Genomic DNA, 20,706 nt, shown 5'->3' with positions numbered 1-20,706 from the left:
GTTCACCGAGAAAAAATATTAGAGTACAATCAATCGAACAAAAGTACATACATATACTATACTAGTCTATAATATCATCTGCGGCATCGGAAATTTTTTGGTTTTAGGAGGAGGAGGAGGAGGGGGGTAAGGTCCGGTTTTTGGATACATGCATACTAGTCTATACTAATACTATACTATATTATACTATACTATACTCTAGTAAGATGATCGGATGGTAAGTGGTAAGGCTGTGTGGGTGTCAGCCAGCCGGCCCTGGAAATCGGGTTTTGGAAGAGATTAAACCCGCACAATATGACAGATGACGGACGGATGGATTGATTGATTGTCACTTTCATTCAAGAATGTGTAAGATAGCCGTGTGGGAAGGGGAGAGGCCCGGGCTTGCCCACATTCCCGAAGGGGGCCGTTGGCTAACTAGAGACTGTCATACCTCAGCCGAGAGTAGGCAGGACGGGCATTTACGCCGGAGTGGATAGTAGCGAGCTTGTGAATCTACCTAGGTATGTGGTGGCTGGCTCTACTGTGTATTTATTCGACTCTGTTCTTCCTCGGTAACACGGGATATGTGGATTGGATAAATAGGGAAAATGCATAACAAACAAACAAACGAACGGCATCAGAACACAGGTGGACAATTGTGCATGTGTTTCTCCCAATGGAAAGTCAACGTATGGTCAAATATGGCCTATTGGTATATGGAATATATTAACATTATTATGCTAAGGTAGTTTTGGTTTCATAAGACTTTCTTGCGGCATGCTCGTCGGCCCTATGCATAGCTAGCTACGGACCGAGCAAGTTCCACACCGTATGGGTAAGATTATCTAGCATCCGCTCCTCCGACCGAGACCGCGCATGGCAGAAGGGTATCTCAAACCTTCTCTAGTGCTTAGCGGTGACTTTGTCGCCCGTCAGTTTTTCGACTGCTTCCTTGGCCCTGTTCGGGGTAACGGAGACCCACACGTTAGCTCCAGTTCACTCCTCGGTTATCACATGAAGATCGGGGCGCCACCCCCGTAGGAAGTGCTCCGCCCGGGGTATTGATAATGCAAGAGAGGGGAAAGTTTGTTCCACTTACATGTCACCAAGTGCCACCATGCAGACGGTCTGCCAGATTCCCAGACCCACACGGGGAGCCACACCCCGGTACAATCCCTTGATGCCGTTCTGGTCGTAGATGTACTTGGCGGCCTTGCCCACGGTGAGGTTCTTGGGGCGGTTGGGGTCATCGGTCTTGCTCTGCATCTCGACACGGATCACCTCAATGGGCTGGTTCCAGGCAGAGAGACCACCACCGAGACCGGAAGCCAGGATCTTCTCAAACGCGTTGAGCTTCTGACCCTCATCCTTGTTGGTGACCTTGCGAATAGCGGTTTCAGCCAGGCGAGAGAAACCGAAGCGGGATCCCCAGTTGGTAGTCTGGCGAATGGCAACGGCGTTGACACCACGGTTGATACCACGAATGCCCTCCTTGCGGTAGATATCCATAAAGGTCGCGAAGGTGCTGGGGGGCTTGACGCCCTGGGCGGCCATCTTGTGCTTGGTGATCTCGACGGTTTTCATGCAGGTACAGAAACCCATGGTCGCGTATGCCTGTGCGATACCACCGACCATACCTCCAGCGATACCGGCGGCGAAGTCGGGCGCACCAAGCACCTTGGCACGGAACTCCGCCTCCGATGCGACGAAGAGGAGGACGGCGCCCTTAGTGGAGGCCTCAATCCAGGCCCACGGAATGAGACCTTGATAATCTAGAGTAAATGACGAGTGTCAGACAATACCACCCCACACTAGTCGGAGAAGCGAAAGCGGAGGAAAGAGCACTTACAACCGAGGATCCCGCCACGGCCCCAAATTCGACCCATAGCACCAGCGAAGCTATCGCCCCGGTTTGCAGCCATGGTCGTCTTGATCACTTCCAGCGGCTATTGAAACGGAGTTAGCATAAGCCGACAATTACCGCTTCGGTTATTGCTTCGTACCTGACCCAAAGTGGTGACCCTATTCTATGTTAGTTATGAAACACACGGTGCGCTGGAAGAAGCGGGTGAGAAGGGAAAACATACTCGAAGAGGTTCAATCCAGCACCCACTGTAGCAATGCCATCAGAACCAAATTCCTTCAAAACGCTAATCGTCCGGGATTGTAGCAGATATTACATACGTAGCAGATTGCTGAACTTCACGGGCTTCTTTTCGAGCTGTTTCTGGCCAGTGGCGGCCGTCGCGGCAGTAGCGGTAGACATATCTGACCTTGGGAGCGCTGAAAGGGGCCCTGACCAAGGGAAATCTGGGGGCTTCGTCGCCTTAAGGGATCACGAAGAATCGGAAGGTAGTCTGCGGGTCGGAAACGTCAGGGACGAACGACCAGAAGCGAAGTCGGTTTCGGTTGTTTGTGGATGGAAGAAGGTGAGTTCGGAGGCAGGTGACACTGATGAGGAGGACAGGCCAAGTAAGCAGGTAGCTCCGGGGAAGGTATCGAGTATATGTACGGTAGAAGCAGCAGTATGTATGTATGTATGAATGAAGATGAGGGAAGAAGATGAAGGAGAAAAAAAGAGGAAAAAGGGAAATTATAAGAAGGATCAACGAGGGGGTGGGACGCCCTTCCAGGTAGAGCATACGTACCTATCGATTCAGATGGTGGTTTTTTTCTCCCAATTGCAGGTCAAAGAGTTGCTTTTTTTGTCTGGCGTGGGCGCATCCAAGCACTCCGTACCAAGGAGTACTCCGTAGTAATGAGCACACTCACCACCGCAACAACCAGGAACCCAATGAGATCCAATCACCGCCCGCCATCGGCCGATTGGGGATGGCGCTAAACCTGATCAAGGCACAGCGGCCACTAGCCTGCTTCAGGCCCGGCGGTGAGCCACAGCCGAGGGCTTCAGTTGAGGCCCGGAGCAAACCGGGCTCCCCCCCAACAAACACCCTGGAGCTGCATTCATTTTCCGAAACGGTTGAGAGGGTCGATCGGGGGGACCCACGTCCAGCTGGCCCTGGAATGATAGTAGTCCCAAACTATCTATCTATGGAGTATCTATCTACCTCCTACAAAAATAATAACCACATCTAGATTCTACTACTAACCTACTTGGCACCAAAAAGGGAGAGAGGTAGTCCGGAGTACGGAGTAGTCCCTCCCTTCCGCTCCCCCCCATAGCAACCACGATCATGGGAGGATCAGAAGGAGGATCCGCCAGGATCTCTGAACGCGCCCGGACTACGGCGCCCGTAGTAGCAGTTACTATGTATATGCTTGTCTCATACGGAGTACTCATCATTCCTTCAAATATTCCCGGAGTAGGCCATTCATTCATTCATTCATTTGACTGTCTCGTCTTTTCAAATCAGACTTCCAGTCTGGCTTATCTCACACTGTCCGTAGCTCGTATTGTTCCGCTTGAACGATGGAGTGCTCCGGAGGTCACCAATGGCGCCCCGAACATTTGCAGTTAGCGTTGGTTGAAATAAAGTATCTAAATAAGTCAATGTAAATGTCCAATTCATTCTCCGAAACCTGATCGAAACCCGATGCATCTTCAATTTACCCTGCTGCCTGACTGGCTATGTTGTTCGACGGTCAGTCCGCGGAGCTTTTTCACCTTCGGCCTATGATTTGACCGATATGCAGACCTGCAACCAGCTCGACACTGGTGGCACTAATCACGTACGGAGTATGTGCCTCGACCGCGCCGATCCCACTCCTCTTGGCCTCTCCCTGCCTAATTCTTATCTTCGGCATCCGACTTGCAATGTCAGCTTGCCCCTCTCCGCGCGCCCCCCCTTACGCTTGCTGGTCTGTCACTCCGCGATACACAGTCCCGGGGTCTAATACGAAATAAGAATGAAGACGATTGACTTGGAATTTCTCAAGTGCTGTTTGTTACAAGGCCCGCTCGAACCGTGTCCTATCATACATTAATCGAACAAACCCCAACACTTTAAATAGTCCCCAGTCACAAAAATACTAAACCAGAACAGGGTAGGCATAATACAAGATGCTGTGTTTATCGTAAAAAGAAATAAGAATCACCTCCGGTTTTTCATGTCATCCCAAACTCATTTACAGCTTAGCACCAACAAGCTTGGCGAAAGCCTCAGTGCTGTAGGACTTGGGGCGCTCAATGGGGGCACCAAGGGCACGGTCGATGATCAGCTGGGGAAGGACACCCAGAGCACGGGAAACACCGAAGAGGACGGTGTAGTAGTTGGCCTCAGTCAGGCCGTAGTACTGGAGGAGGACACCAGAGTGCTACATATCGGTCAGTACACTGCTCGCGCATGCAACTGAAGCGCAGGTTCACGAGGCAACTTACAGCATCGACGTTGGGGTAGGGGTTCTTGGTCTTGCCGTGCTCGGTCAGGACACCAGGAGCGATCTTGTAGACCTGGCTGACCAGCTTGAACATGGGGTCATCGGGCAGCTTGCGAAGAGCGAACTCGCGCTGAGACACGTAGCGGGGGTCGGTCTTACGAAGGACGGCGTGGCCGTATCCGGGAACGACCTGGCCGGCGTTCAGGGTGGACCAGAGGTAGTTCTTGATGGCCTCGTCGCTGAGGTCGTTGCCAATGGCGGCCTTCATCTTGGTGAGCCAGTTAAGGACTTCCTGGTTGGCCCTATGTGATTGGAAAAAAAAGAAACATTAGCGAGATCGCTTCGTTTTGATGGAAATCGAAGAATTTGATACTTACAATCCGTGGAGAGGACCAGCCAGACCGTTCAGACCAGCGGCAAGAGAGAGCATGGGGGAGCTCAGAGCGCTACCAACAAGGTGAGTGGTGTGAGCACTGACGTTGCCACCCTCGTGGTCGGAGTGGATGGTCAGGTAAAGACGCATGAGCTCAACGAAGTCGTTGTTGTCGCCGTAGCCGAGCTGGTTGGCCAAGTTGTAGGAGTAATCCTTGTCCTTCTGGATAGGAGCGACCTTGCCATCCTTGAAGACGTTGCGGTAGATCTTGGCAGCGATGGTGGGCAGCTTGGCAATGAGGTCCATGGAGTCCTCGAAGGTGTAGTTCCAGTAGTCCTTCTTGTTGATACCCTTGGCATAGGCCTTGGCGAAGGCAGACTCGTGCTCAAGAGCGGTGACGGCCAGAGAGAACTGGGACATGGGGTGCAGGGTGCTGGGGCAGCGGTCGATGAGCTCCTCAATGAACTTGGGGAGGTCGGAGCGGGCAGCCCACTCAGCAGACAGATCGCGGACCTGCTGCTCAGTAGGGATCTCGCCAGTCAAAAGGAGCCAGAAGAGACCCTCAGGAAGAGGCTCCTGACCACCGGGAGCCTTGGGGAGGAGCTCCTGGCACTCGGGGATCTAAAATACTGTCAGTATAAATTTCGAATAGTTCTTCGGTTGCTCGCAACGTACGGTACGGCCACGGAAACGGATACCCTCCTCAGAGTCGAGAACGGAACCCTATTGAAGTCAGTTAAACAGTCTCAAAATTTATTAACCAGGTCCTCATCATACCTCCCACACGAGGCACTTAACACCACGGGCACCACCATAGGCCTGGTCAAGAGTGACCTCGCCGATGACCTTGCTGCCGTGCTCCCTACAAACATTGATTGACTGGTTAACAAGGCCTGCTGTAGAGAAAAGGGTCGGACGGGGAGCTGTGCGTACTTGCGGAGCTTCTTGACCTTCTCGATCTCGGCAGGGAGCTTCTCAGCGAAAGTCTCCTTCAAGGACTATAAACCAGAGAAGCATCAGTATGAATATTCGAGGAATGATTGTTATCGAGGTAGAACGAACCTTGGCCTTGCCGGTAGAGTAGCAGCGCAGGCCATTGAAGGCAGCAGACTGAACAACCGGCTTAGCGGCAATGGAGGAGGAACGGAGAGCAGAGGTGCCCAGTCTCAAGGTGGAAGCCATGGTGAATGTGAACAACTTGCAGTAAGTTGAGTGGTTGGAAGGAAAGAAGGAGAGGAGAGAAAGAGGGTATATCAGGACACGGTAGGAGAAAAGAAAAAGGAAGATGGGCCGCACGGTGTTCCCAAGTTATGGAGAAGCTCTTTTGCGCGGCCCTTTTTTTCCATCTGGCCGTACTAATACAGCCGGTACGCGGACTGTACGGTAACGCACGGCAACGCCGTGCGGTAATGGTGGGCGGCTGTATGTTACGGTCACACTAGTCTCAACCCGGCCGATATCCCGAGTCTGAGCCAGGATTTCGGCGCGCTTTCCAGCGGCAATCAGAAGGATCCATCATGTTTTGGTGGTGACCCTTACCCGCTTGATTCCGTTGTACGGAACGGAGTCCGGAGTAAAATCCTCTCTTTCCTTGCGTTTTGTTTCTTAGTCTGTGTGTACTTTTACGCTATGTATTTACTATTACAACCTTTAGAGTTCTACATGTCATTCTTTCATACTTGCTCGAGCTTATGCGTGTCCGTTCAAGAGCAAAGCCCAGAGCTGTCAATTGTGATCGAACGGTCAACCATGCATGTGCATGTGTTGGAATATAGATATAGGCACTGTAATGCCGCCTCGGGCTACTATTATTGTGACGATCATCGGCGCCGTCTCATCCGTAAACGGAGTGCCACAGTAGAGCTGTTGGTCCATGGCTAGTGACGTCGGCATTCGCCATCTCATCCACAATTTTGCCCACCCATTGAGTTTCCATGGGCACGGATTTCCCCAGCCATAACAACAATACAAGTATGTAGTGGTATTACCTTACACACCTTGCTCGACATATATAATTACAGACCTTTATCACTCATGATTGAAGATTTGCATGGTCACAAGGGGGACTAAACTGTGAAGGATACTCGTGATTGCGGTTGGAAAGTGAAGTAAGCAGTAAGGGAAAGTATCCAAATTCCTGAGTCCTAGCCTGTAAGAACTAAGAACAGAGTTCTCATGGTTAACTACTTGATAAGTGTCTCCGTTGTAAATGTTTCCAGGGGTTAATGGAGTACTCTGTAAGGTTTCTCAAACGGTGGGACGGTCTTCATTTGTTGTGTAGAAAATCGGTTACCTAACATGATGGGGAAGCCTAGCGCATTACCTCTACCTCATTCGACTCACCGAACTGCGACTCATGCACTTGTTTCATGCTTTGGCGGGACTTATGTAAGGATTGCATATCTCGTTCAAAAACATGAATATCACGTGTGGCTATGCAGATATGGCAGCCTGAGGCAAAAGAAAAGAAAAATGGCTGGGCATACCCGGCTCACTCACTTGTTTTTAGGTGTTGCTGCCCGTTCGAGCCTAGCGCAGATATATGCTGATTTTTCTCCTCACCTGACTGACCACCTTTACTACCTTCAACGAAATCCCTTCCCTTTCAACTCCCTTTCTATCCTTTCTTCATCTCTTCTGCACCGTTTCTCATCCCCCACTCTTTTCCGCAGCAAAGTCGGCAACTCTGTAATATCCGCCTTTGCATCTTTTCTGTTGCGCTCAGCTCTTCGCTTTTTTTAGGTCGTACTCTGTACACGTACTCGTTCGCGAGTTGCAAGGCCCTGGACAGCATCGCTTGGCTGTGCTCCAGCTGTAGGCGGAAGGCCCCCCTGGTCACCAGAGTACGCTCGTGGAGTCTGTAGTGACACGACCAGAAGTCCGCTTAGGAAATCGCTTTTCCATCATATTTGGGAGTCCACGACCCTGCAGGTTGCTGATATTCCTCTCTTAAGCATCATCGCCACCTTAGCTGCGCTGGATCTCCCAGTAGTAACAGCTCATTGGGAACTTGGTACTATCCGGTCGCGTTTACCATATACTTGAAAAGCGATAGTCTAAACAGAAACCTGTTGCGTGTATCCTGTTCTCCCCGTACTGGATTCGAGTCAACACCCAAAAATCTCGTCCACCATGTCGTCTGCTGTAGCAGAACTGGATAACTACCTCCAGTCTATGCTGGCACTCAAGCCCCCGGGTGTCTCAGGCTCTAAGATCAACAGTATTACATCGCTTTGCACGGCAAACGTTCAGGTATTACTTTCCACTTCCGCCATTATCATCAAAACACTTCATCAATAGAATCTCATGCTAATTTATGGTTCTTCTCTTGTCACAGAATGAATCCGTTCTCATCCAGAAGATCTATACACACTTCAAGAAGGCACCAGGAACACACAAATTGGGCGTACTCTATGTCGTAGACTCTGTAACTCGACAATGGGTAGAAGCAGCGCGCAAGGCAGGACAGCCATCCGGTAGTGCTGCTCCCGATGGTACTTTCGCCGCTGGTGTCAACCGAGTGACCGAATTGCTACCTGTCCTCATGACGGACATCATAAACAACGCTCCTGAAGATCAAAAGGTACGCTCTAGATGCAATACGCAGATTATATCATCAAACATTCACAGTGGCCGCGGGCAAGCATATGGCCGATAGGAAGCCGGGGTTTGCTTCGAAGAAACCCTTGGTGGTGGCCTGCTTTAAGAGCTGATATCCGTATCTCCTGCTGTATAGCCCAAGTTGCCATGCATAGTATTCGTGGCCGCTGTGCTCCCTTCCCCCTCTCTGCCTCGTTTTTCTCTTCTATCGTTGTCTGGTGACGAATAGTCCAACTTACGTATACGTCCGCCTCTCCTTATAGGAAAAAATCAAGAAACTGGTCGACATTTGGGAACGGGGCTATACTTTCCCTGCCCCCATGCTTGCCTCGTTCAAGGAGAAGTTAAACGCACCCCCTTCACAAAGTAAGCAATATTATCCCCTCCAGCTGATGCTTCCTTGTATCTCGGCGTGATCAAGCCGAGCGGCCCTCTAGAACCGCCTGTCTTCGCTTGACTTGGAAAATTGTCCTGGTATAGTCTCTAATCGTTCTTCTTTTATCTGCTGTCTAGATGTGGAATCCACTACCCCGGAAGGCTCGCCAGCACCCAACTACATGCCGCTGGGAGGTCAACAGCAGCCGCTTAACGGTGTGCCTTCGACCACTTCTGCTCAACAGGCGCCAGACACCTCCAGTATTCTAAAGGCCCTGGCCGACATGGCCAAGCAGAACACAACAGCCCCCGCAGCCCCGGCCGTGGCGGCACAGACTAACCCTCTTAATGCTTTGACCCAGCAAAGTACGGTTCCGCAGCCCGCGTCATCATCCGTAGACCAGGCTTCACAGGCGCCGAATGGACAGGCTGGTGTAAACCCGTATGCTGCTGGAAGCATGGCGACCCCGTTCGCGGGATTGAGTAGCGTTGCTCAAAACCCGGCATTGGTGCCGCCGCAGCCGCAGACCCAGAGCCAGAACCACACCCCCAACCCGTTGGCAGCAGCGCAAAACCCACTGGCCGCGCTACTGCCGCAGGCGACTGCAGCTCCGGCTCAGCCGACTGCCCCGATCGGGCCTGATGCTCTGCAGCAGCAGCTCCAGCTCCTGCAATTGCTGGCTGCCCAAGGCATTCCTCAAGAGCAGTGGGCCACTGCCCTGCAGATTCTCAGCCTGTCCAATGCCGCCGGTATGGGTGGAATGACCGCCGGCCAGGCTCCTCCGCCTTTCAATCTGCCCGGTCAGCCCGTTGCCAACGCTTGGGGCGCTCGGCCCGACTCCCAGTCACGTGAATTCGACCGGGACCGTGAGCGTGATCGCGATTACATGCGCTCCCCTCCTGGCCAGTACCGCCGCCGTTCTCGCTCCCCGGTTGGGACAGACGTCGTGAAGCCTCCCCTCCTCGTCGTCGTGACAGTCCTGTCTATGGTGAGTATCATGGCGACTCCCCGGGACGTCGTGGTGGAGACCCGCGCGGTCGCAGAGGAAATGAGTATCGTCAGCGCAGCCCTCCTGGACGCCGTCGTCGCACTCCTTCTCCTCCTCGCAAGGATCCTACCTTGCCTCCCCCAGGCCCCAAGTTCATCGAGTGGGACTACTCCATTGGCCAAGGGAACATTAAAGGTTGGTTTCTGCCCATACTTATCTTATCCTCTTCCCGAAGCCAATCAGGCCCAAACAAAGTATAGAATTGCTAACTGGCCGTTGTATAGTCCTGAGTCGTACTCTTTTCGTTGGAGGTGTTACGTACGTTTTCTCTCCCACACCCCTCTCTAGTAACTACTGGACTACGTATTAACATACGCTTAGGTCTTCTGAGGCGCATCTCCGCTCTCTCTTTAGCAAATTTGGCATCGTCCAGACGTGCATCGTCAACATTGACAAGCGTCATGCTTTCATCAAGATGATCAGCCGTCAGGATGCCGTCATGGCACGCGATGGCATGGAATCCTACAAGTCCGGTGACATGCAGCTCAGGGTAAGCTCTCAACTTTTATTCCGTCATGTTCTTTCTCAGCTAACTCATATCATAGACTCGATGGGGTGTGGGATTTGGTCCTCGTGACTGCAGCGATTACCAAACAGGCATCAGTGTGATTCCGATTGAAAGACTAACGGAGGCTGATCGGAAATGGATGCTCACCGCCGAATATGGCGGCACTGGCGGAAGGACCATCGAGTCCGGAATGGTCGTCGAGGAGCCCGACATTGAGATTGGCGCTGGTGTATCCTCCAAAGGTTTGTTAGCACTATGTTTATTCTAAAGTTTGTTTTTTGTTTACCATGAAGCTAATGATCTGCAACAGCTATCAGCAGAAGGATTGCTACCGACACTGGCGGCAAGCGTGGACCTGTCTCTTCCCGCACGCAGCAGGACCGATTCCGTCGGCCGGAGCGCGATGGACCTGCCAACGGGATGGGCATGGGTGGCTCGGTGGAGCGCGAGATACCTAATGCCAACAATGTCGGTGTCCCGCCTGCAGTGCCTGGCTTCGGCTTCTCATTCCCCGGCATGCCCATGTTCCCTCCCGGCTTTATGATGGGAGGAGCACAAGCTGGATCTGGCGGTGCGGCACAGCCGCCTCCTCCAGGCCAAGGAAGCAATTAGCTATGAAGCATGCTATTTGAACGACAATTAGCCCCTGCTCTCCATCATCTCGTTCTTCCCTTGTTTTGATACCACTATTTTCTCTTCGTCTCTTCTTCCCCATTTGTCTCTCTATCTCTTTTCTCCTTTCTACTCTGCAACGTTCTCATGTAAATCTGTTTCCGCACACCCCCAAAAATAATCGGCGTTGGCGCTTTCGTATTCATTGTTCAGCGGAAGGCATACGCTTTATGAGTGGGCGTTCTCAAGGCGGGTCAAGAGCACTGCATCTCCCATGTGGCTCCACAATGTATTCCCCCTATGTCTTTGTTGCTTCAATTCATCGCATAAACAGATGTCTCGGCACACAGCGCTTGTTGGAGAAGTGAGTGGACCGAAGTTCGCTGGCTCGAACACTTACTGAACCATTCAGCGTCTAAGTATACCTGATCTGTATTTCTTCTACTTTTTTTTTTTTTTTTCCTTTTCTTTTTTTGCTTCTTGTCTTCTCTATCTACCTGTATTCGCAACCCGCTCATCTCTCCCCGGGAAAGGGTGGCTCTTGTGATGTGATGTATTACTTTTTCCATGTTTTCCTCCTTGCTTTTTTCCTTCTATCAAACGGAATGCTAGTTGGCTGATAACCGCTTCTCGTGTGTCTCTTCTGCACTTGCGTTCCCAACTCTTTTCCTTTTCTTCGCTTCCTGTGCATAGTTGACCTCCCACTTATTTACCTAAATTCATAAGTTCTGAGATCGGATCTACCGCTTTTTTGTACAACATCGTAGGCATTAACTTTCTTGGGCACTTGGTACGCGCTGCTCGCTGCTTCTGTAGTCAGATTGGAAGCAAAATCACGAGCTAATTTATGATGAATAGTCGCTACGTATTAGATGCTCCGTTCTTATCTTACCCATCCAGTGTCTGCTTGCCCGTAGTATAATCCAACCTTGTAGTAATCGGTGATGCAGGCGCTCCATCCAGGCGGCCTTATTAGGCACTGCCTTTTCCCTTTACTATCTTGATTTGAGTGTTTTATTAGGATTCTACAAAGGGCCCGCTCGCTATTGAAAACTAGATGTTTCATATTGGTATCATCTCGATATTGTCAGAATAGTACGTGAAAATGTCTGTTCCCGCCTCTGCAATGGGATTCCTCAGTGCCTGCCCATGCGTGTTGTCGTTTTGGGATCTGCGTTCTGGTGTCTGATTCGACCCAATCCCCAAGTCCCTATGAAATAAGCGCGGGACCAGCCACTGCCTCTCCAGCCAGACTTCAAGAGTTCAAAATTAACCAGCGAAAGCATAGCTTACAGAGCACTAGCAGCCTTGAACGACTGCTCAAAGTCGGCAATGATATCGTCGATATGCTCAGTACCCACCGAGATGCGGATTCCATCCTCAGTGACTCCAGAGTCAATGCGTTCCTGCACGGTAAGCTGTTCATGAGTCGTGGACCAAGGGTGAATAGCGAGGGTCTTCATATCCCCAACACTGTAGAAGACATGATTAGCAGCCGAAGCTTTCAGATGAGTCCAGCCCCCACCGCAGATGGACTTACTTTGCGAGATTACTGATCAACTTAAAGCCGTCAACCACTTGACTGCCAGCGGCAGCACCTCCCTTGACCCCAAAAGAAAGAACGCCACCAAAGCCATGCTTGAGATAGCGCTTCGCCGTCTCATGGCTCGGGTGGTCCTCCAATCCTGGGTATGAGACCCAAGAGACGTGTTCATTTTTGCGAAGCCAATTGGCCAGTATTATAGCATTGCTTGCATGTCTCTCGGCACGTAAACTCAAGGTCTCGATGCCGAGGAGAAGCTGTTGCGCAGCAAAAGGGTTCAGAGCTGATCCAACATCTCTCAATATCTCCACTCGCACCCGAATGGCAAAAGCAAGGGGACCAAAGGTTTCCCAGAACTTCAAGCCATGGTAGCCTTCGGAAGGTTCAACAAACTGTGGGAAGCGTGCTGCATTCTTTCCCCAGTCAAACTTCCCACTGTCAATAACTACACCAGCGATTGTGGTGCCGTGACCTCCAATCCACTTGGTGGCGCTGTGTACAATAATGTCGGCGCCGTGCTCAATGGGACGGCAATAATAGCCGCCGGCGCCGAATGTATTGTCGACCTATATAGCACCCTAATATAAGTTGCAAATCCTCTTGACGAATTCATACGAGGGCCCTAAAATATACCACTTACCACTAGAGGCACGCCCTTTTCGTGGGCTACCTTGGCGATGGCTTCGAAATCGGGTACATTATAGCGGGGGTTTCCGATAGTTTCAACATAAACAGCCTTCGTACGGTCGTCAATGGCTGCAGCTATGGCCTCCGGGCTGTCTCCCTGGACGAATTTGGTTGTGATTCCCAATCGAGGGAATAGGACTTTGAATTGGTTATAAGTGCCACCGTACAGGTTACTGGTGGACACGATGTTATCGCCAGCATGGGCAAGGGCAGATATGGCCATGAACTGCGCAGATTGACCCGAAGAGGCGGCGACGGCTGCGACACCACCTTCAAGGGCAGCGATACGTTTCTCAAAGACATCCACAGTGGGCTGTTTATTTCTTCTAGGTTAGTTGATACTAGAACCAGCTATTGATGCCATGCTTATAATGAGGGGAGTAAAGTCTAGGCTCACGTTCATAATCCGACTATAGATGTTGCCAAACTCTTTGAGACCAAAGAGTCTGGCGCCATGTGCGGAGTCATTGAAGGTGTAGGACTAACAGAGACCTGATCAGAATCGACTGCACATGATACCAGAACTTGAAGATATTGGCTTACCGTGGTTGCATAAATTGGTACTGCTCGCGAATGGGTCTCAGAATCTGGTTCATGACTTGAGAGAGCAATGTCAGCGCGAGGATCTGGTGTGACAGGTCGATGGAGGGGTCGGTATGCACATACCCCGCATGGAGCTGTAAAGTTTCGAAATGGGGCTGCTTAGATTCGGACATGTTGCTGCTATTCAATTGGGACGCTATCCTTCAGCTTGTATACTTCCCAAGTAAAAGCAAGGATTAAACAAGGAGGACAATGAGGGGACAATTTGGCTGAGGTGGGAGAAGTATAATGGGAACAGGTAGTGACATGGAAACGACACATGCTCGCATTGTGGTAGATCTACCGACGACTAAGCAATTGGCGACGACGATGGCGTGATTCGATGGAGCAAGAACAAAGGAGGAGAAGGGAAAAGGCGGGGGAGGCGACGAATCCCAGCCATTTGGTAACTACTAGTAGTACACGGTCCTGATCAGATGCGCCATGGTACTAGTACTAGTCTGGGTGGTCCTAAGTTCTGCTCCTGAAAGTCTATGCAAATACTAACATGCAGTCGATATAGTATCTTGATTAACATGGAATACGACTTTGTAGTGGGATCTCCTATAGTATTGAGAGTATATACACTCACTTGGCTCATCCGGACGCTAATAAAAGCGAAAGGCCCCACATATTGAACCGGACGTGCCTGATTTCTCCGCCCCAAACCCTTTCCAACAACAACTGCATGCAGGCTCCGTCAATCTGCCCTGTGGGCATGGCTATCTACTGCCTACAGATCTCGGTTCCTGGGGAGGGGAAATTGTACCTTGTATAGTACTACTATTTTTATGGTACGTAGTTGCTGCCTATAAGTAGGATTGTGCAATGGGCGTCATGTGTTTGCCCTCAGGGTCCAGGTGGCATCCCTTGGCAGTGTCTAGTTAGTGCCACCAACTCACTAGGCAGACATCTCAGCCCTGTATGACATAGTACAAACCGACTTTTATGTTAGTTTATTATTTTCCCTCTTACCATTTCTTGCCATTTCAAAAAAAGGATCTTATGAGATCATCGCCTGCTTGGCCTTTTCCCTAGTCACCAATCCTAGAAAGGGGTGGGACCGAGGCACTCGTGGCCAGAGAGGCAGCCCGTCCCGTTCATCCCAGCATTGCAGGCAGAGTCACAAGCTCTCTGAATTTCCTCATATTTTAGCTTCATTATAGCGTCGGGATCTGCGACTGATGCTGCAGGCGCCGCGAATCAAAAAGGTTTAATACGAGATAGCCCTCCGAATAATGACGGTATTTTATTTCCAGGTAATTCTGCTGTGTACTCAAGTACACTACCTTTGCTTGGATGGGCAGGCAGCTCCGAATCTCCCCAGCCCAACTGGCGGTCTGAGAGATTCGTTGGACTCTTGTTAATGCGCCACAAAGTCGCCTAATCAAGATTGAAAAACATAAGTCTTCGGCCTGCATGTGTGTGTGTGTGTGTGTGTGTGTGTGTGTGTGCATTATCGCTGGTTCTTTCAAACGCTTAAGAAGAGACAAAAATAGCACCAGTCAAGCAAGGTACCTAGAAAGGTCAGTCACTGCCTGTTCGTCAGCCCACTCACACCCACGTCACAGCCTTAAGCGCACACTGGCTGGAGAACTTGAAACAGCGTCCGCCTGTGCAACAGCATGTGACTTGCCATAGTTCAGGCGCTATGCGCTCATAACAATTCTCTTCGTCCAACGTATATGAGGATCATTCCTGCCCTCCACACCATTCGATTTTCTTAAGCATCAGCTAACCCACGATCTCCTCAGAAAAAGCTGCATCGCCGCGCAGACTGAGTGTAATAGATAGGACATATATCAGCACCATCATCAACGCGAGCTCCCAATATCAATCATGGCTGTGAATTTTCCCTGGATCTACCCTGTTCGGGTAATCCAGGCCCTCTTCGGAATAATCGTCCTTGCTTTAACCGCATACTGTTCGTTGAATCATTCCATCACACTTCAAAGAAGAATTGTAAATAGCTGACATATGGCAGACATCAGTTGGTTCGCGTATAGTAGCGACTCGCCCAATTTCATGCTTTTCGTGGCGTGCTGGACAGCCTTCATCGCAACTCCCTATCTTGCCTTGGCGCCAGTGTTCTTCCCCCAGTTTGCGCATCGCATCGTCATCCCAGCTGTCGAAGTGATTACCATGATATTCTGGTTTGCAGGATTCATCGCCCTAGCCGTATTCCTCCCACCAACAGAAGCCTGTCACTGGAGCCGTTGCAGTGCGTTACAGGCCGCAGTGGTCTTCGGTGCATTCGAGTGGTATGACTTCCCTTTGATCCAGATACGTCGCCAGCTTCAGCGCTCTAGCAGAAATGTTCAGTGGTGTAGAGCGGGATCTGAAGGATGTAGTTGATGTGCATTGTTGCTAACATGGATCGCGTAGGGTACTATTTCTGGTTACTTCCGTTTTCGCTGTCCTCGGCATTTCGCGTACCCGGTCCAGCTCCAGTACGAAGCCCACTCATAACGATCATACCCACGTTGGCGTCTAAATGGAGTCGATAGTGACGGTTCCATGATACATTTACGAAATGATAAGTAGAGCGACTATTCGGCTAGCAGCGGAGGAAGCCCTTAATTCGCCGGTAGTATGATAATGACGTCATTGTTATGAACGACTACTACGTCGTCAGTGATTCAGGGACAGCGAGGTTGGCGACGGTAATGACAATGATAATTTGGGATACTTCGGAAGGATAGAAGGATATGGTTTAAGCAGCTGACTACAGTCGCGCTTTATGTTATCGATCGTTGACTGCTTTGTTCTGGTTTCGGCAGGATACCCATGTGTTACTAGTTACTAGGAGATTTTGGTCGCCATATGATACCACTTAGTCCTAGGACACCTTGGAATGTGAAATGTGTTTCAATGGATTATAGTATTCTTCGGTCTCTTTAACCTCCGAAAGGCCAATAGTGGAATGCGTTTGGGGATTGATGTGATCTGATGTACAATCTGAGTAGGGGACGGCCATGACTGTTAAAGGCAAAGTAAAGTACCGCGGAAAAGAGGCCGCGCGACAGGCATAAAAACCAGATATGCCGCCGTGATAGCTTACTGGATGAATGGGTTGAGGGTTCTCCATCTATTAGCAAATCAGCTTTGCTTACATTTGATCCACTGAAGAAAAACCCACAGCACGTCGAAAAAGTGATAAGCTTTTTAGTGAACTACAGCGTGTCACTTTGTACTGTCATTGAATCATTGAGACACTATCAGCGGATGACAGGGATTGGCATTCGCACCGACGATTCAGTTGTTGGATCATGCAATTGATCAATGAAATCATGAGTAAGAACGGATGGTAATAAAGATGAATGCAGATGAAGATTTTACCTACGTGATCATCTGTACACGATGCTGGTACACAAGATAAATACGAAAATTGAAAGACCAAAGAACAGATGAGGGAAAGCCGTCTTGAACGAGCAGCTCCATAGAATGTTTCGAAGCTCGACAAAATTATCTAGTCTCCGGCAAATGTGCCAATGAACTATTCGGGATCCGAGGGAGACTGGGACGGGTCCGTGGTTCGACTCGCTGCACCGCGAATATCCGTCCGCTCAACGTGCCAGAAAGAAATTTACTCTGTAAGTGAGAAGGAAAATAGAAAAAGGTAAAATTCTGCAACGGAGTAGGGCTGGCCGACTACTCGGATCTCGCCGATTGGCTTTGACCCTATTTTAGCAGACGTGTCCCCGGGCTCTAGTAAATGAGGAGAAGTTGGAAAAGAAAAAGAAGGTGAGTGGTGGATAATGATAGTCCATTGGTTAGTGGAGTTGACAACCGTTTAAGCTGGAGAGCGCATCAGGCCGGGTAGATATTTTTTTTCTTGTATATCCATGTTGGAATCCAAGGTAGGTTCAAGGAGGCGGCAGTAACGACCAACCACCTCTCAATTGCCTTTTACGATCACTATCCTGCCGAGATATCGTTAGTATGATTTTTTCTTGCCACCACGCGACGTCGTGAGAGGAGCAGGCGTGTTAAAAGTTTCCGACTTACGAGAGAAAAACTCTGTCTCCGCCCAAGGAAGGCCTATCTCGCGACCCACCATCCAGCACCGGCGTCGCTGCTGGGCCAGCTGCAACACGCACCCATTCGCTGAACCTTTTCCAAGTTTCCAGATTTGCCCGCTGTCGATGGAGAAGGAATCCACGTTGAGGAGGTTTTAGTGCGTACGAGTGGCACGCACAATCCATAGCAGCAGCAGCCTCTTGCTAGAGGTATGTAACTACCCCATTATTGTGTAGGAGACAAGTCAACCCAATTGAAGAAGGAAAGCACAAGACAACCCGATAAGAGATTACGGGGAGAGCATGGCCATGACCAACGTGCATGATTTCAATAAACTCAATAAACTCGTGGTCTTGTCTGGGGGAAAAGCAGACTTCGACCCAAAGGAGAATGTCTGCGCGAGGTTGCATCCGGCGGTGCTCAACCCCCATTCCCACCCCCTCATCTTGACTGTTCCTTTTACCTAAAGATTTTCAGTCTTGGAACATAATTCGATTAGATTCACTATCATCATCATTCGTTGCCTCTCTTATCAGCGGGCAAAGATGGCCAGTTGACAAGGCACCATACATAATCTCTCGACGTGCATATGCATCCCCAGCCGTGTTGGTCGTACCTTAAAATCGCAGGTGGATGCGATTCATCTCTAGTGGATTTCGGAAGAGGCGACACGCAGAACCCGCTTATAAGGAGGAGCTCGACGACTGGACGGTTCCGAGTTTTGGTGACTCAATCGAACCGTGTTCCCGGTGGAGACGGTCCTGGCGGCGAGCTTCCTTTTTCCTTCTTTTCGCGATTTTGACTTTTGTGACTTCTTTTCCGTCACTCTCATACACACTGTACGTCTGACGCTCTAACCTTGAGGATATCAGCATCCTCAAATTTTGGGGCCGTTAGGGTCTAACATGGCCTTCGGGAACAAGGTCAAATCCACGTCTGCCGAGGGGGAAAAGGGCAAGATGGCGCCTGAAGAGACTGTCCAGGTTCAGCCCATGAACCCTTCGTCCGACTTGAACGACATCGACTGTGAGAAACATGGCGCCAGTCGCGAGTCGAATCCCATGCCCGATCTCAAGCGGAAGCTGAGAAGTCGCCATCTTCAGATGATTGCCATTGGTGAGTCCTGTTGGCTGTCTTGGGGGTCATTTCCCTTTCTGCTTCTGCCACAAGACAGGCGGCCATTCCGGAAGTGACAACCTGCTCATTCTCAATTCCTAGGTGGTACCATCGGCACCGGTCTGTTCATTGGTAGTGGTACTGCTGTTGCCAATGGAGGTCCTGTTGGTGCCCTCATCGCCTACATCTTCGTCGGTACGATCGTCTACTCTGTTATGACCTCTCTGGGTGAAATTGCGACCTATATTCCGATTCCTGGAGCGTTCACGGCCTACGCTGCTCGTCTGGTGGACCCCAGTCTTGGCTTCGCTATGGGGTGGATCTATTGGTTTTCCTGGGCTAGTACATTTGCACTCGAGTTAACAGCCACCGGTCTGATCATTCAATTTTGGGACGACTCCATCAACATCGCTATCTTTATCGCCATCTTTTGGGTTCTGATCACCCTATTGAACTTCCTGCCTGTCAGCTTTTACGGTGAATTGGAGTTTTGGCTTTCAAGCGTCAAAGTTATCACCGTTGTTGGGTTCATGATCTTCGCCATCTGCATTGACGCCGGCGTCGGTGACGAAGGGTATCTCGGATTTCACTATTGGGTTCACCCGGGTCCCTTTGCTCCTTATTCAGGTGTCCACCCTGACTCGACGGCAAAGTTCGTCGGTTTTTGGTCTGTCCTTATCCAGTCTGGCTTCTCGTATCAGGGAACAGAACTGGTCGGTATCGCAGCCGCTGAGACAGAAAACCCTCGCAAAACGGTGCCTGCGGCTATTCGCAAGACCTTCTATCGCATTCTGTTCTTCTTCGTCCTGACCATCTTCTTCATCGGTCTTCTGGTGCCCTACACCAACGAGAACCTCCTGACCGATGGAAATGATGCCAACTCGTCGCCTTTTGTCATTGCGGCCAGGCTTGCTGGAGTCAAGGTTCTGCCTCACATTATTAACGGAGTCCTGCTTACTGTGGTGCTCTCTGCCGCCAATTCGAACGTTTACAGTGGCAGTCGTATCTTGATTGGTTTGGCTCAAGAAGGTTTTGCCCCGCGCTGGTTCAAGAAGACTTCCAAGAAGGGTGTGCCATACTATAGCGTTGCCTTCACAGCAGCCTTCGGTCTTCTCGGTTTCATGAACGTCTCCAATGCTGGTAGCACTGTGTTCAACTGGCTCGTCAATATCGCCGGTGTCGCAGGCTTCATCACTTGGGCATCGTTGAACGGCTGCCATCTTGCTTTCATGCGCGCCTTGAAGGCTCGCGACATCTCCCGCGACACCCTTCCGTACAAAGCTATCTGGCAGCCCTACTATTCCTGGTACGGGCTGTTTTTCAACGTTCTCATCATCATCACGCAAGGTTTCACCTCCTTTATTACCAGCTTTAGCGTCACGGATTTCTTCATCGATTACATCAGTCTGATTCTCTTCGTCGTGCTCTATGTTGGACACAAGATCTACTTCCGGACATCTTTTGTCCATCCACTTGAGGCCGATATTGATACGGGCCGCCAGGAGGTTGAAAACGAAACGTGGGAAACGGAAGCTCCCGCCACCAAGTGGCACCAGAAGCTTGCACGCTCATTCCTGGGCTGAGAGGATCACGACCCTCTGGGCATCTCAGTACAGGCCCGTGGTCAACAACACTTGTGCTTCTTCTTTTTTTTTAATTGTCTTGTTTTTGATCCTCCCATATTCACGCCATACCTCTCATCGGTTGACAGAAAGAGAGAGATTCCTTCCTATTACTTCTACATCTGAACCGCTCGGTTAATACATATGGCGCTTAGAAATTGGGTGTCACGCATATACGCATCTGCTGAGACAGCTGTTGCTTGTCGGTATATAACAGAAAAGAGAGAAAGAGAGCGAGAAAGCGAGACGGACCTGCATGAGTTGATGATAAATGAGGGCCGAATGGGTGTCTTCCTCTT

The 20,706-nt window shown here is 50.4% G+C and overlaps 7 protein-coding genes across 7 annotated transcripts; 3 read left to right on the top strand and 4 right to left on the bottom strand.

Annotated features, from left to right (window-relative positions):
- Nucleotides 1-557: 557 nt before the first annotated feature.
- Nucleotides 558-2,654, bottom strand: BO83DRAFT_377694 (putative mitochondrial DNA replication protein (Yhm2)). Its single transcript, XM_025531062.1, has 6 exons — nucleotides 2,167-2,654; nucleotides 2,070-2,094; nucleotides 1,986-2,004; nucleotides 1,832-1,928; nucleotides 1,082-1,754; nucleotides 558-940 (listed from the first exon to the last, which is right to left on the bottom strand). The coding sequence occupies exons 1-6, from the start codon at nucleotides 2,246-2,248 to the stop codon at nucleotides 886-888; spliced, it is 951 nt and encodes a 316-aa protein (XP_025388746.1). The 5' UTR covers nucleotides 2,249-2,654; the 3' UTR covers nucleotides 558-885.
- An 89-nt stretch (nucleotides 2,655-2,743) lies between these two features.
- On the bottom strand, nucleotides 2,744-3,747 carry BO83DRAFT_443655 (uncharacterized protein; the record flags this gene model as incomplete). The annotated part of the gene is made up of 4 exons (XM_025536455.1): nucleotides 2,744-3,001; nucleotides 3,097-3,225; nucleotides 3,380-3,481; nucleotides 3,639-3,747. 4 exons carry the CDS (start codon nucleotides 3,745-3,747, stop codon nucleotides 2,751-2,753), a joined length of 591 nt encoding a protein of 196 aa, XP_025388745.1. The 3' UTR covers nucleotides 2,744-2,750.
- A 321-nt stretch (nucleotides 3,748-4,068) lies between these two features.
- cit1 (citrate (Si)-synthase CIT1) lies at nucleotides 4,069-5,875 on the bottom strand (the record flags this gene model as incomplete). Its single annotated transcript, XM_025533231.1, has 7 exons — nucleotides 4,069-4,257; nucleotides 4,322-4,622; nucleotides 4,698-5,314; nucleotides 5,369-5,416; nucleotides 5,471-5,555; nucleotides 5,627-5,691; nucleotides 5,756-5,875. The coding sequence occupies 7 exons, from the start codon at nucleotides 5,873-5,875 to the stop codon at nucleotides 4,069-4,071; spliced, it is 1,425 nt and encodes a 474-aa protein (XP_025388744.1).
- A 1,950-nt stretch (nucleotides 5,876-7,825) lies between these two features.
- BO83DRAFT_443633 (Nrd1 complex RNA-binding subunit) lies at nucleotides 7,826-10,950 on the top strand (the record flags this gene model as incomplete). Its single annotated transcript, XM_025536454.1, has 9 exons — nucleotides 7,826-7,945; nucleotides 8,031-8,276; nucleotides 8,557-8,659; nucleotides 8,807-9,535; nucleotides 9,577-9,852; nucleotides 9,942-9,975; nucleotides 10,039-10,207; nucleotides 10,263-10,467; nucleotides 10,536-10,950. 9 exons carry the CDS (start codon nucleotides 7,826-7,828, stop codon nucleotides 10,835-10,837), a joined length of 2,184 nt encoding a protein of 727 aa, XP_025388743.1. The 3' UTR covers nucleotides 10,838-10,950.
- Nucleotides 10,951-12,126: 1,176 nt separating this feature from the next.
- On the bottom strand, nucleotides 12,127-13,783 carry BO83DRAFT_426249 (O-acetylhomoserine aminocarboxypropyltransferase/cysteine synthase family protein; the record flags this gene model as incomplete). The annotated part of the gene is made up of 6 exons (XM_025535271.1): nucleotides 12,127-12,310; nucleotides 12,378-12,946; nucleotides 13,021-13,380; nucleotides 13,465-13,548; nucleotides 13,611-13,665; nucleotides 13,734-13,783. 6 exons carry the CDS (start codon nucleotides 13,781-13,783, stop codon nucleotides 12,127-12,129), a joined length of 1,302 nt encoding a protein of 433 aa, XP_025388742.1.
- A 1,772-nt stretch (nucleotides 13,784-15,555) lies between these two features.
- BO83DRAFT_377689 (MARVEL domain-containing protein) lies at nucleotides 15,556-16,580 on the top strand. The gene is made up of 3 exons (XM_025531061.1): nucleotides 15,556-15,573; nucleotides 15,634-15,910; nucleotides 16,035-16,580. Exons 2-3 carry the CDS (start codon nucleotides 15,675-15,677, stop codon nucleotides 16,141-16,143), a joined length of 345 nt encoding a protein of 114 aa, XP_025388741.1. The 5' UTR covers nucleotides 15,556-15,573; nucleotides 15,634-15,674; the 3' UTR covers nucleotides 16,144-16,580.
- A 1,757-nt stretch (nucleotides 16,581-18,337) lies between these two features.
- BO83DRAFT_12090 (putative arginine transporter) lies at nucleotides 18,338-20,446 on the top strand. The gene is made up of 2 exons (XM_025526021.1): nucleotides 18,338-18,785; nucleotides 18,888-20,446. The coding sequence occupies exons 1-2, from the start codon at nucleotides 18,575-18,577 to the stop codon at nucleotides 20,366-20,368; spliced, it is 1,692 nt and encodes a 563-aa protein (XP_025388740.1). The 5' UTR covers nucleotides 18,338-18,574; the 3' UTR covers nucleotides 20,369-20,446.
- The last annotated feature ends 260 nt before the right edge of the window (nucleotides 20,447-20,706 follow it).

This window comes from Aspergillus eucalypticola (assembly GCF_003184535.1).
Source record: "Aspergillus eucalypticola CBS 122712 chromosome Unknown BO83scaffold_10, whole genome shotgun sequence".
In the NCBI taxonomy this organism is placed as follows: Eukaryota; Fungi; Ascomycota; class Eurotiomycetes; order Eurotiales; family Aspergillaceae; genus Aspergillus; species Aspergillus eucalypticola.
Note: the sequence above shows the minus strand (reverse complement) of the source record. Positions and strands in the feature narration are given on the sequence as shown.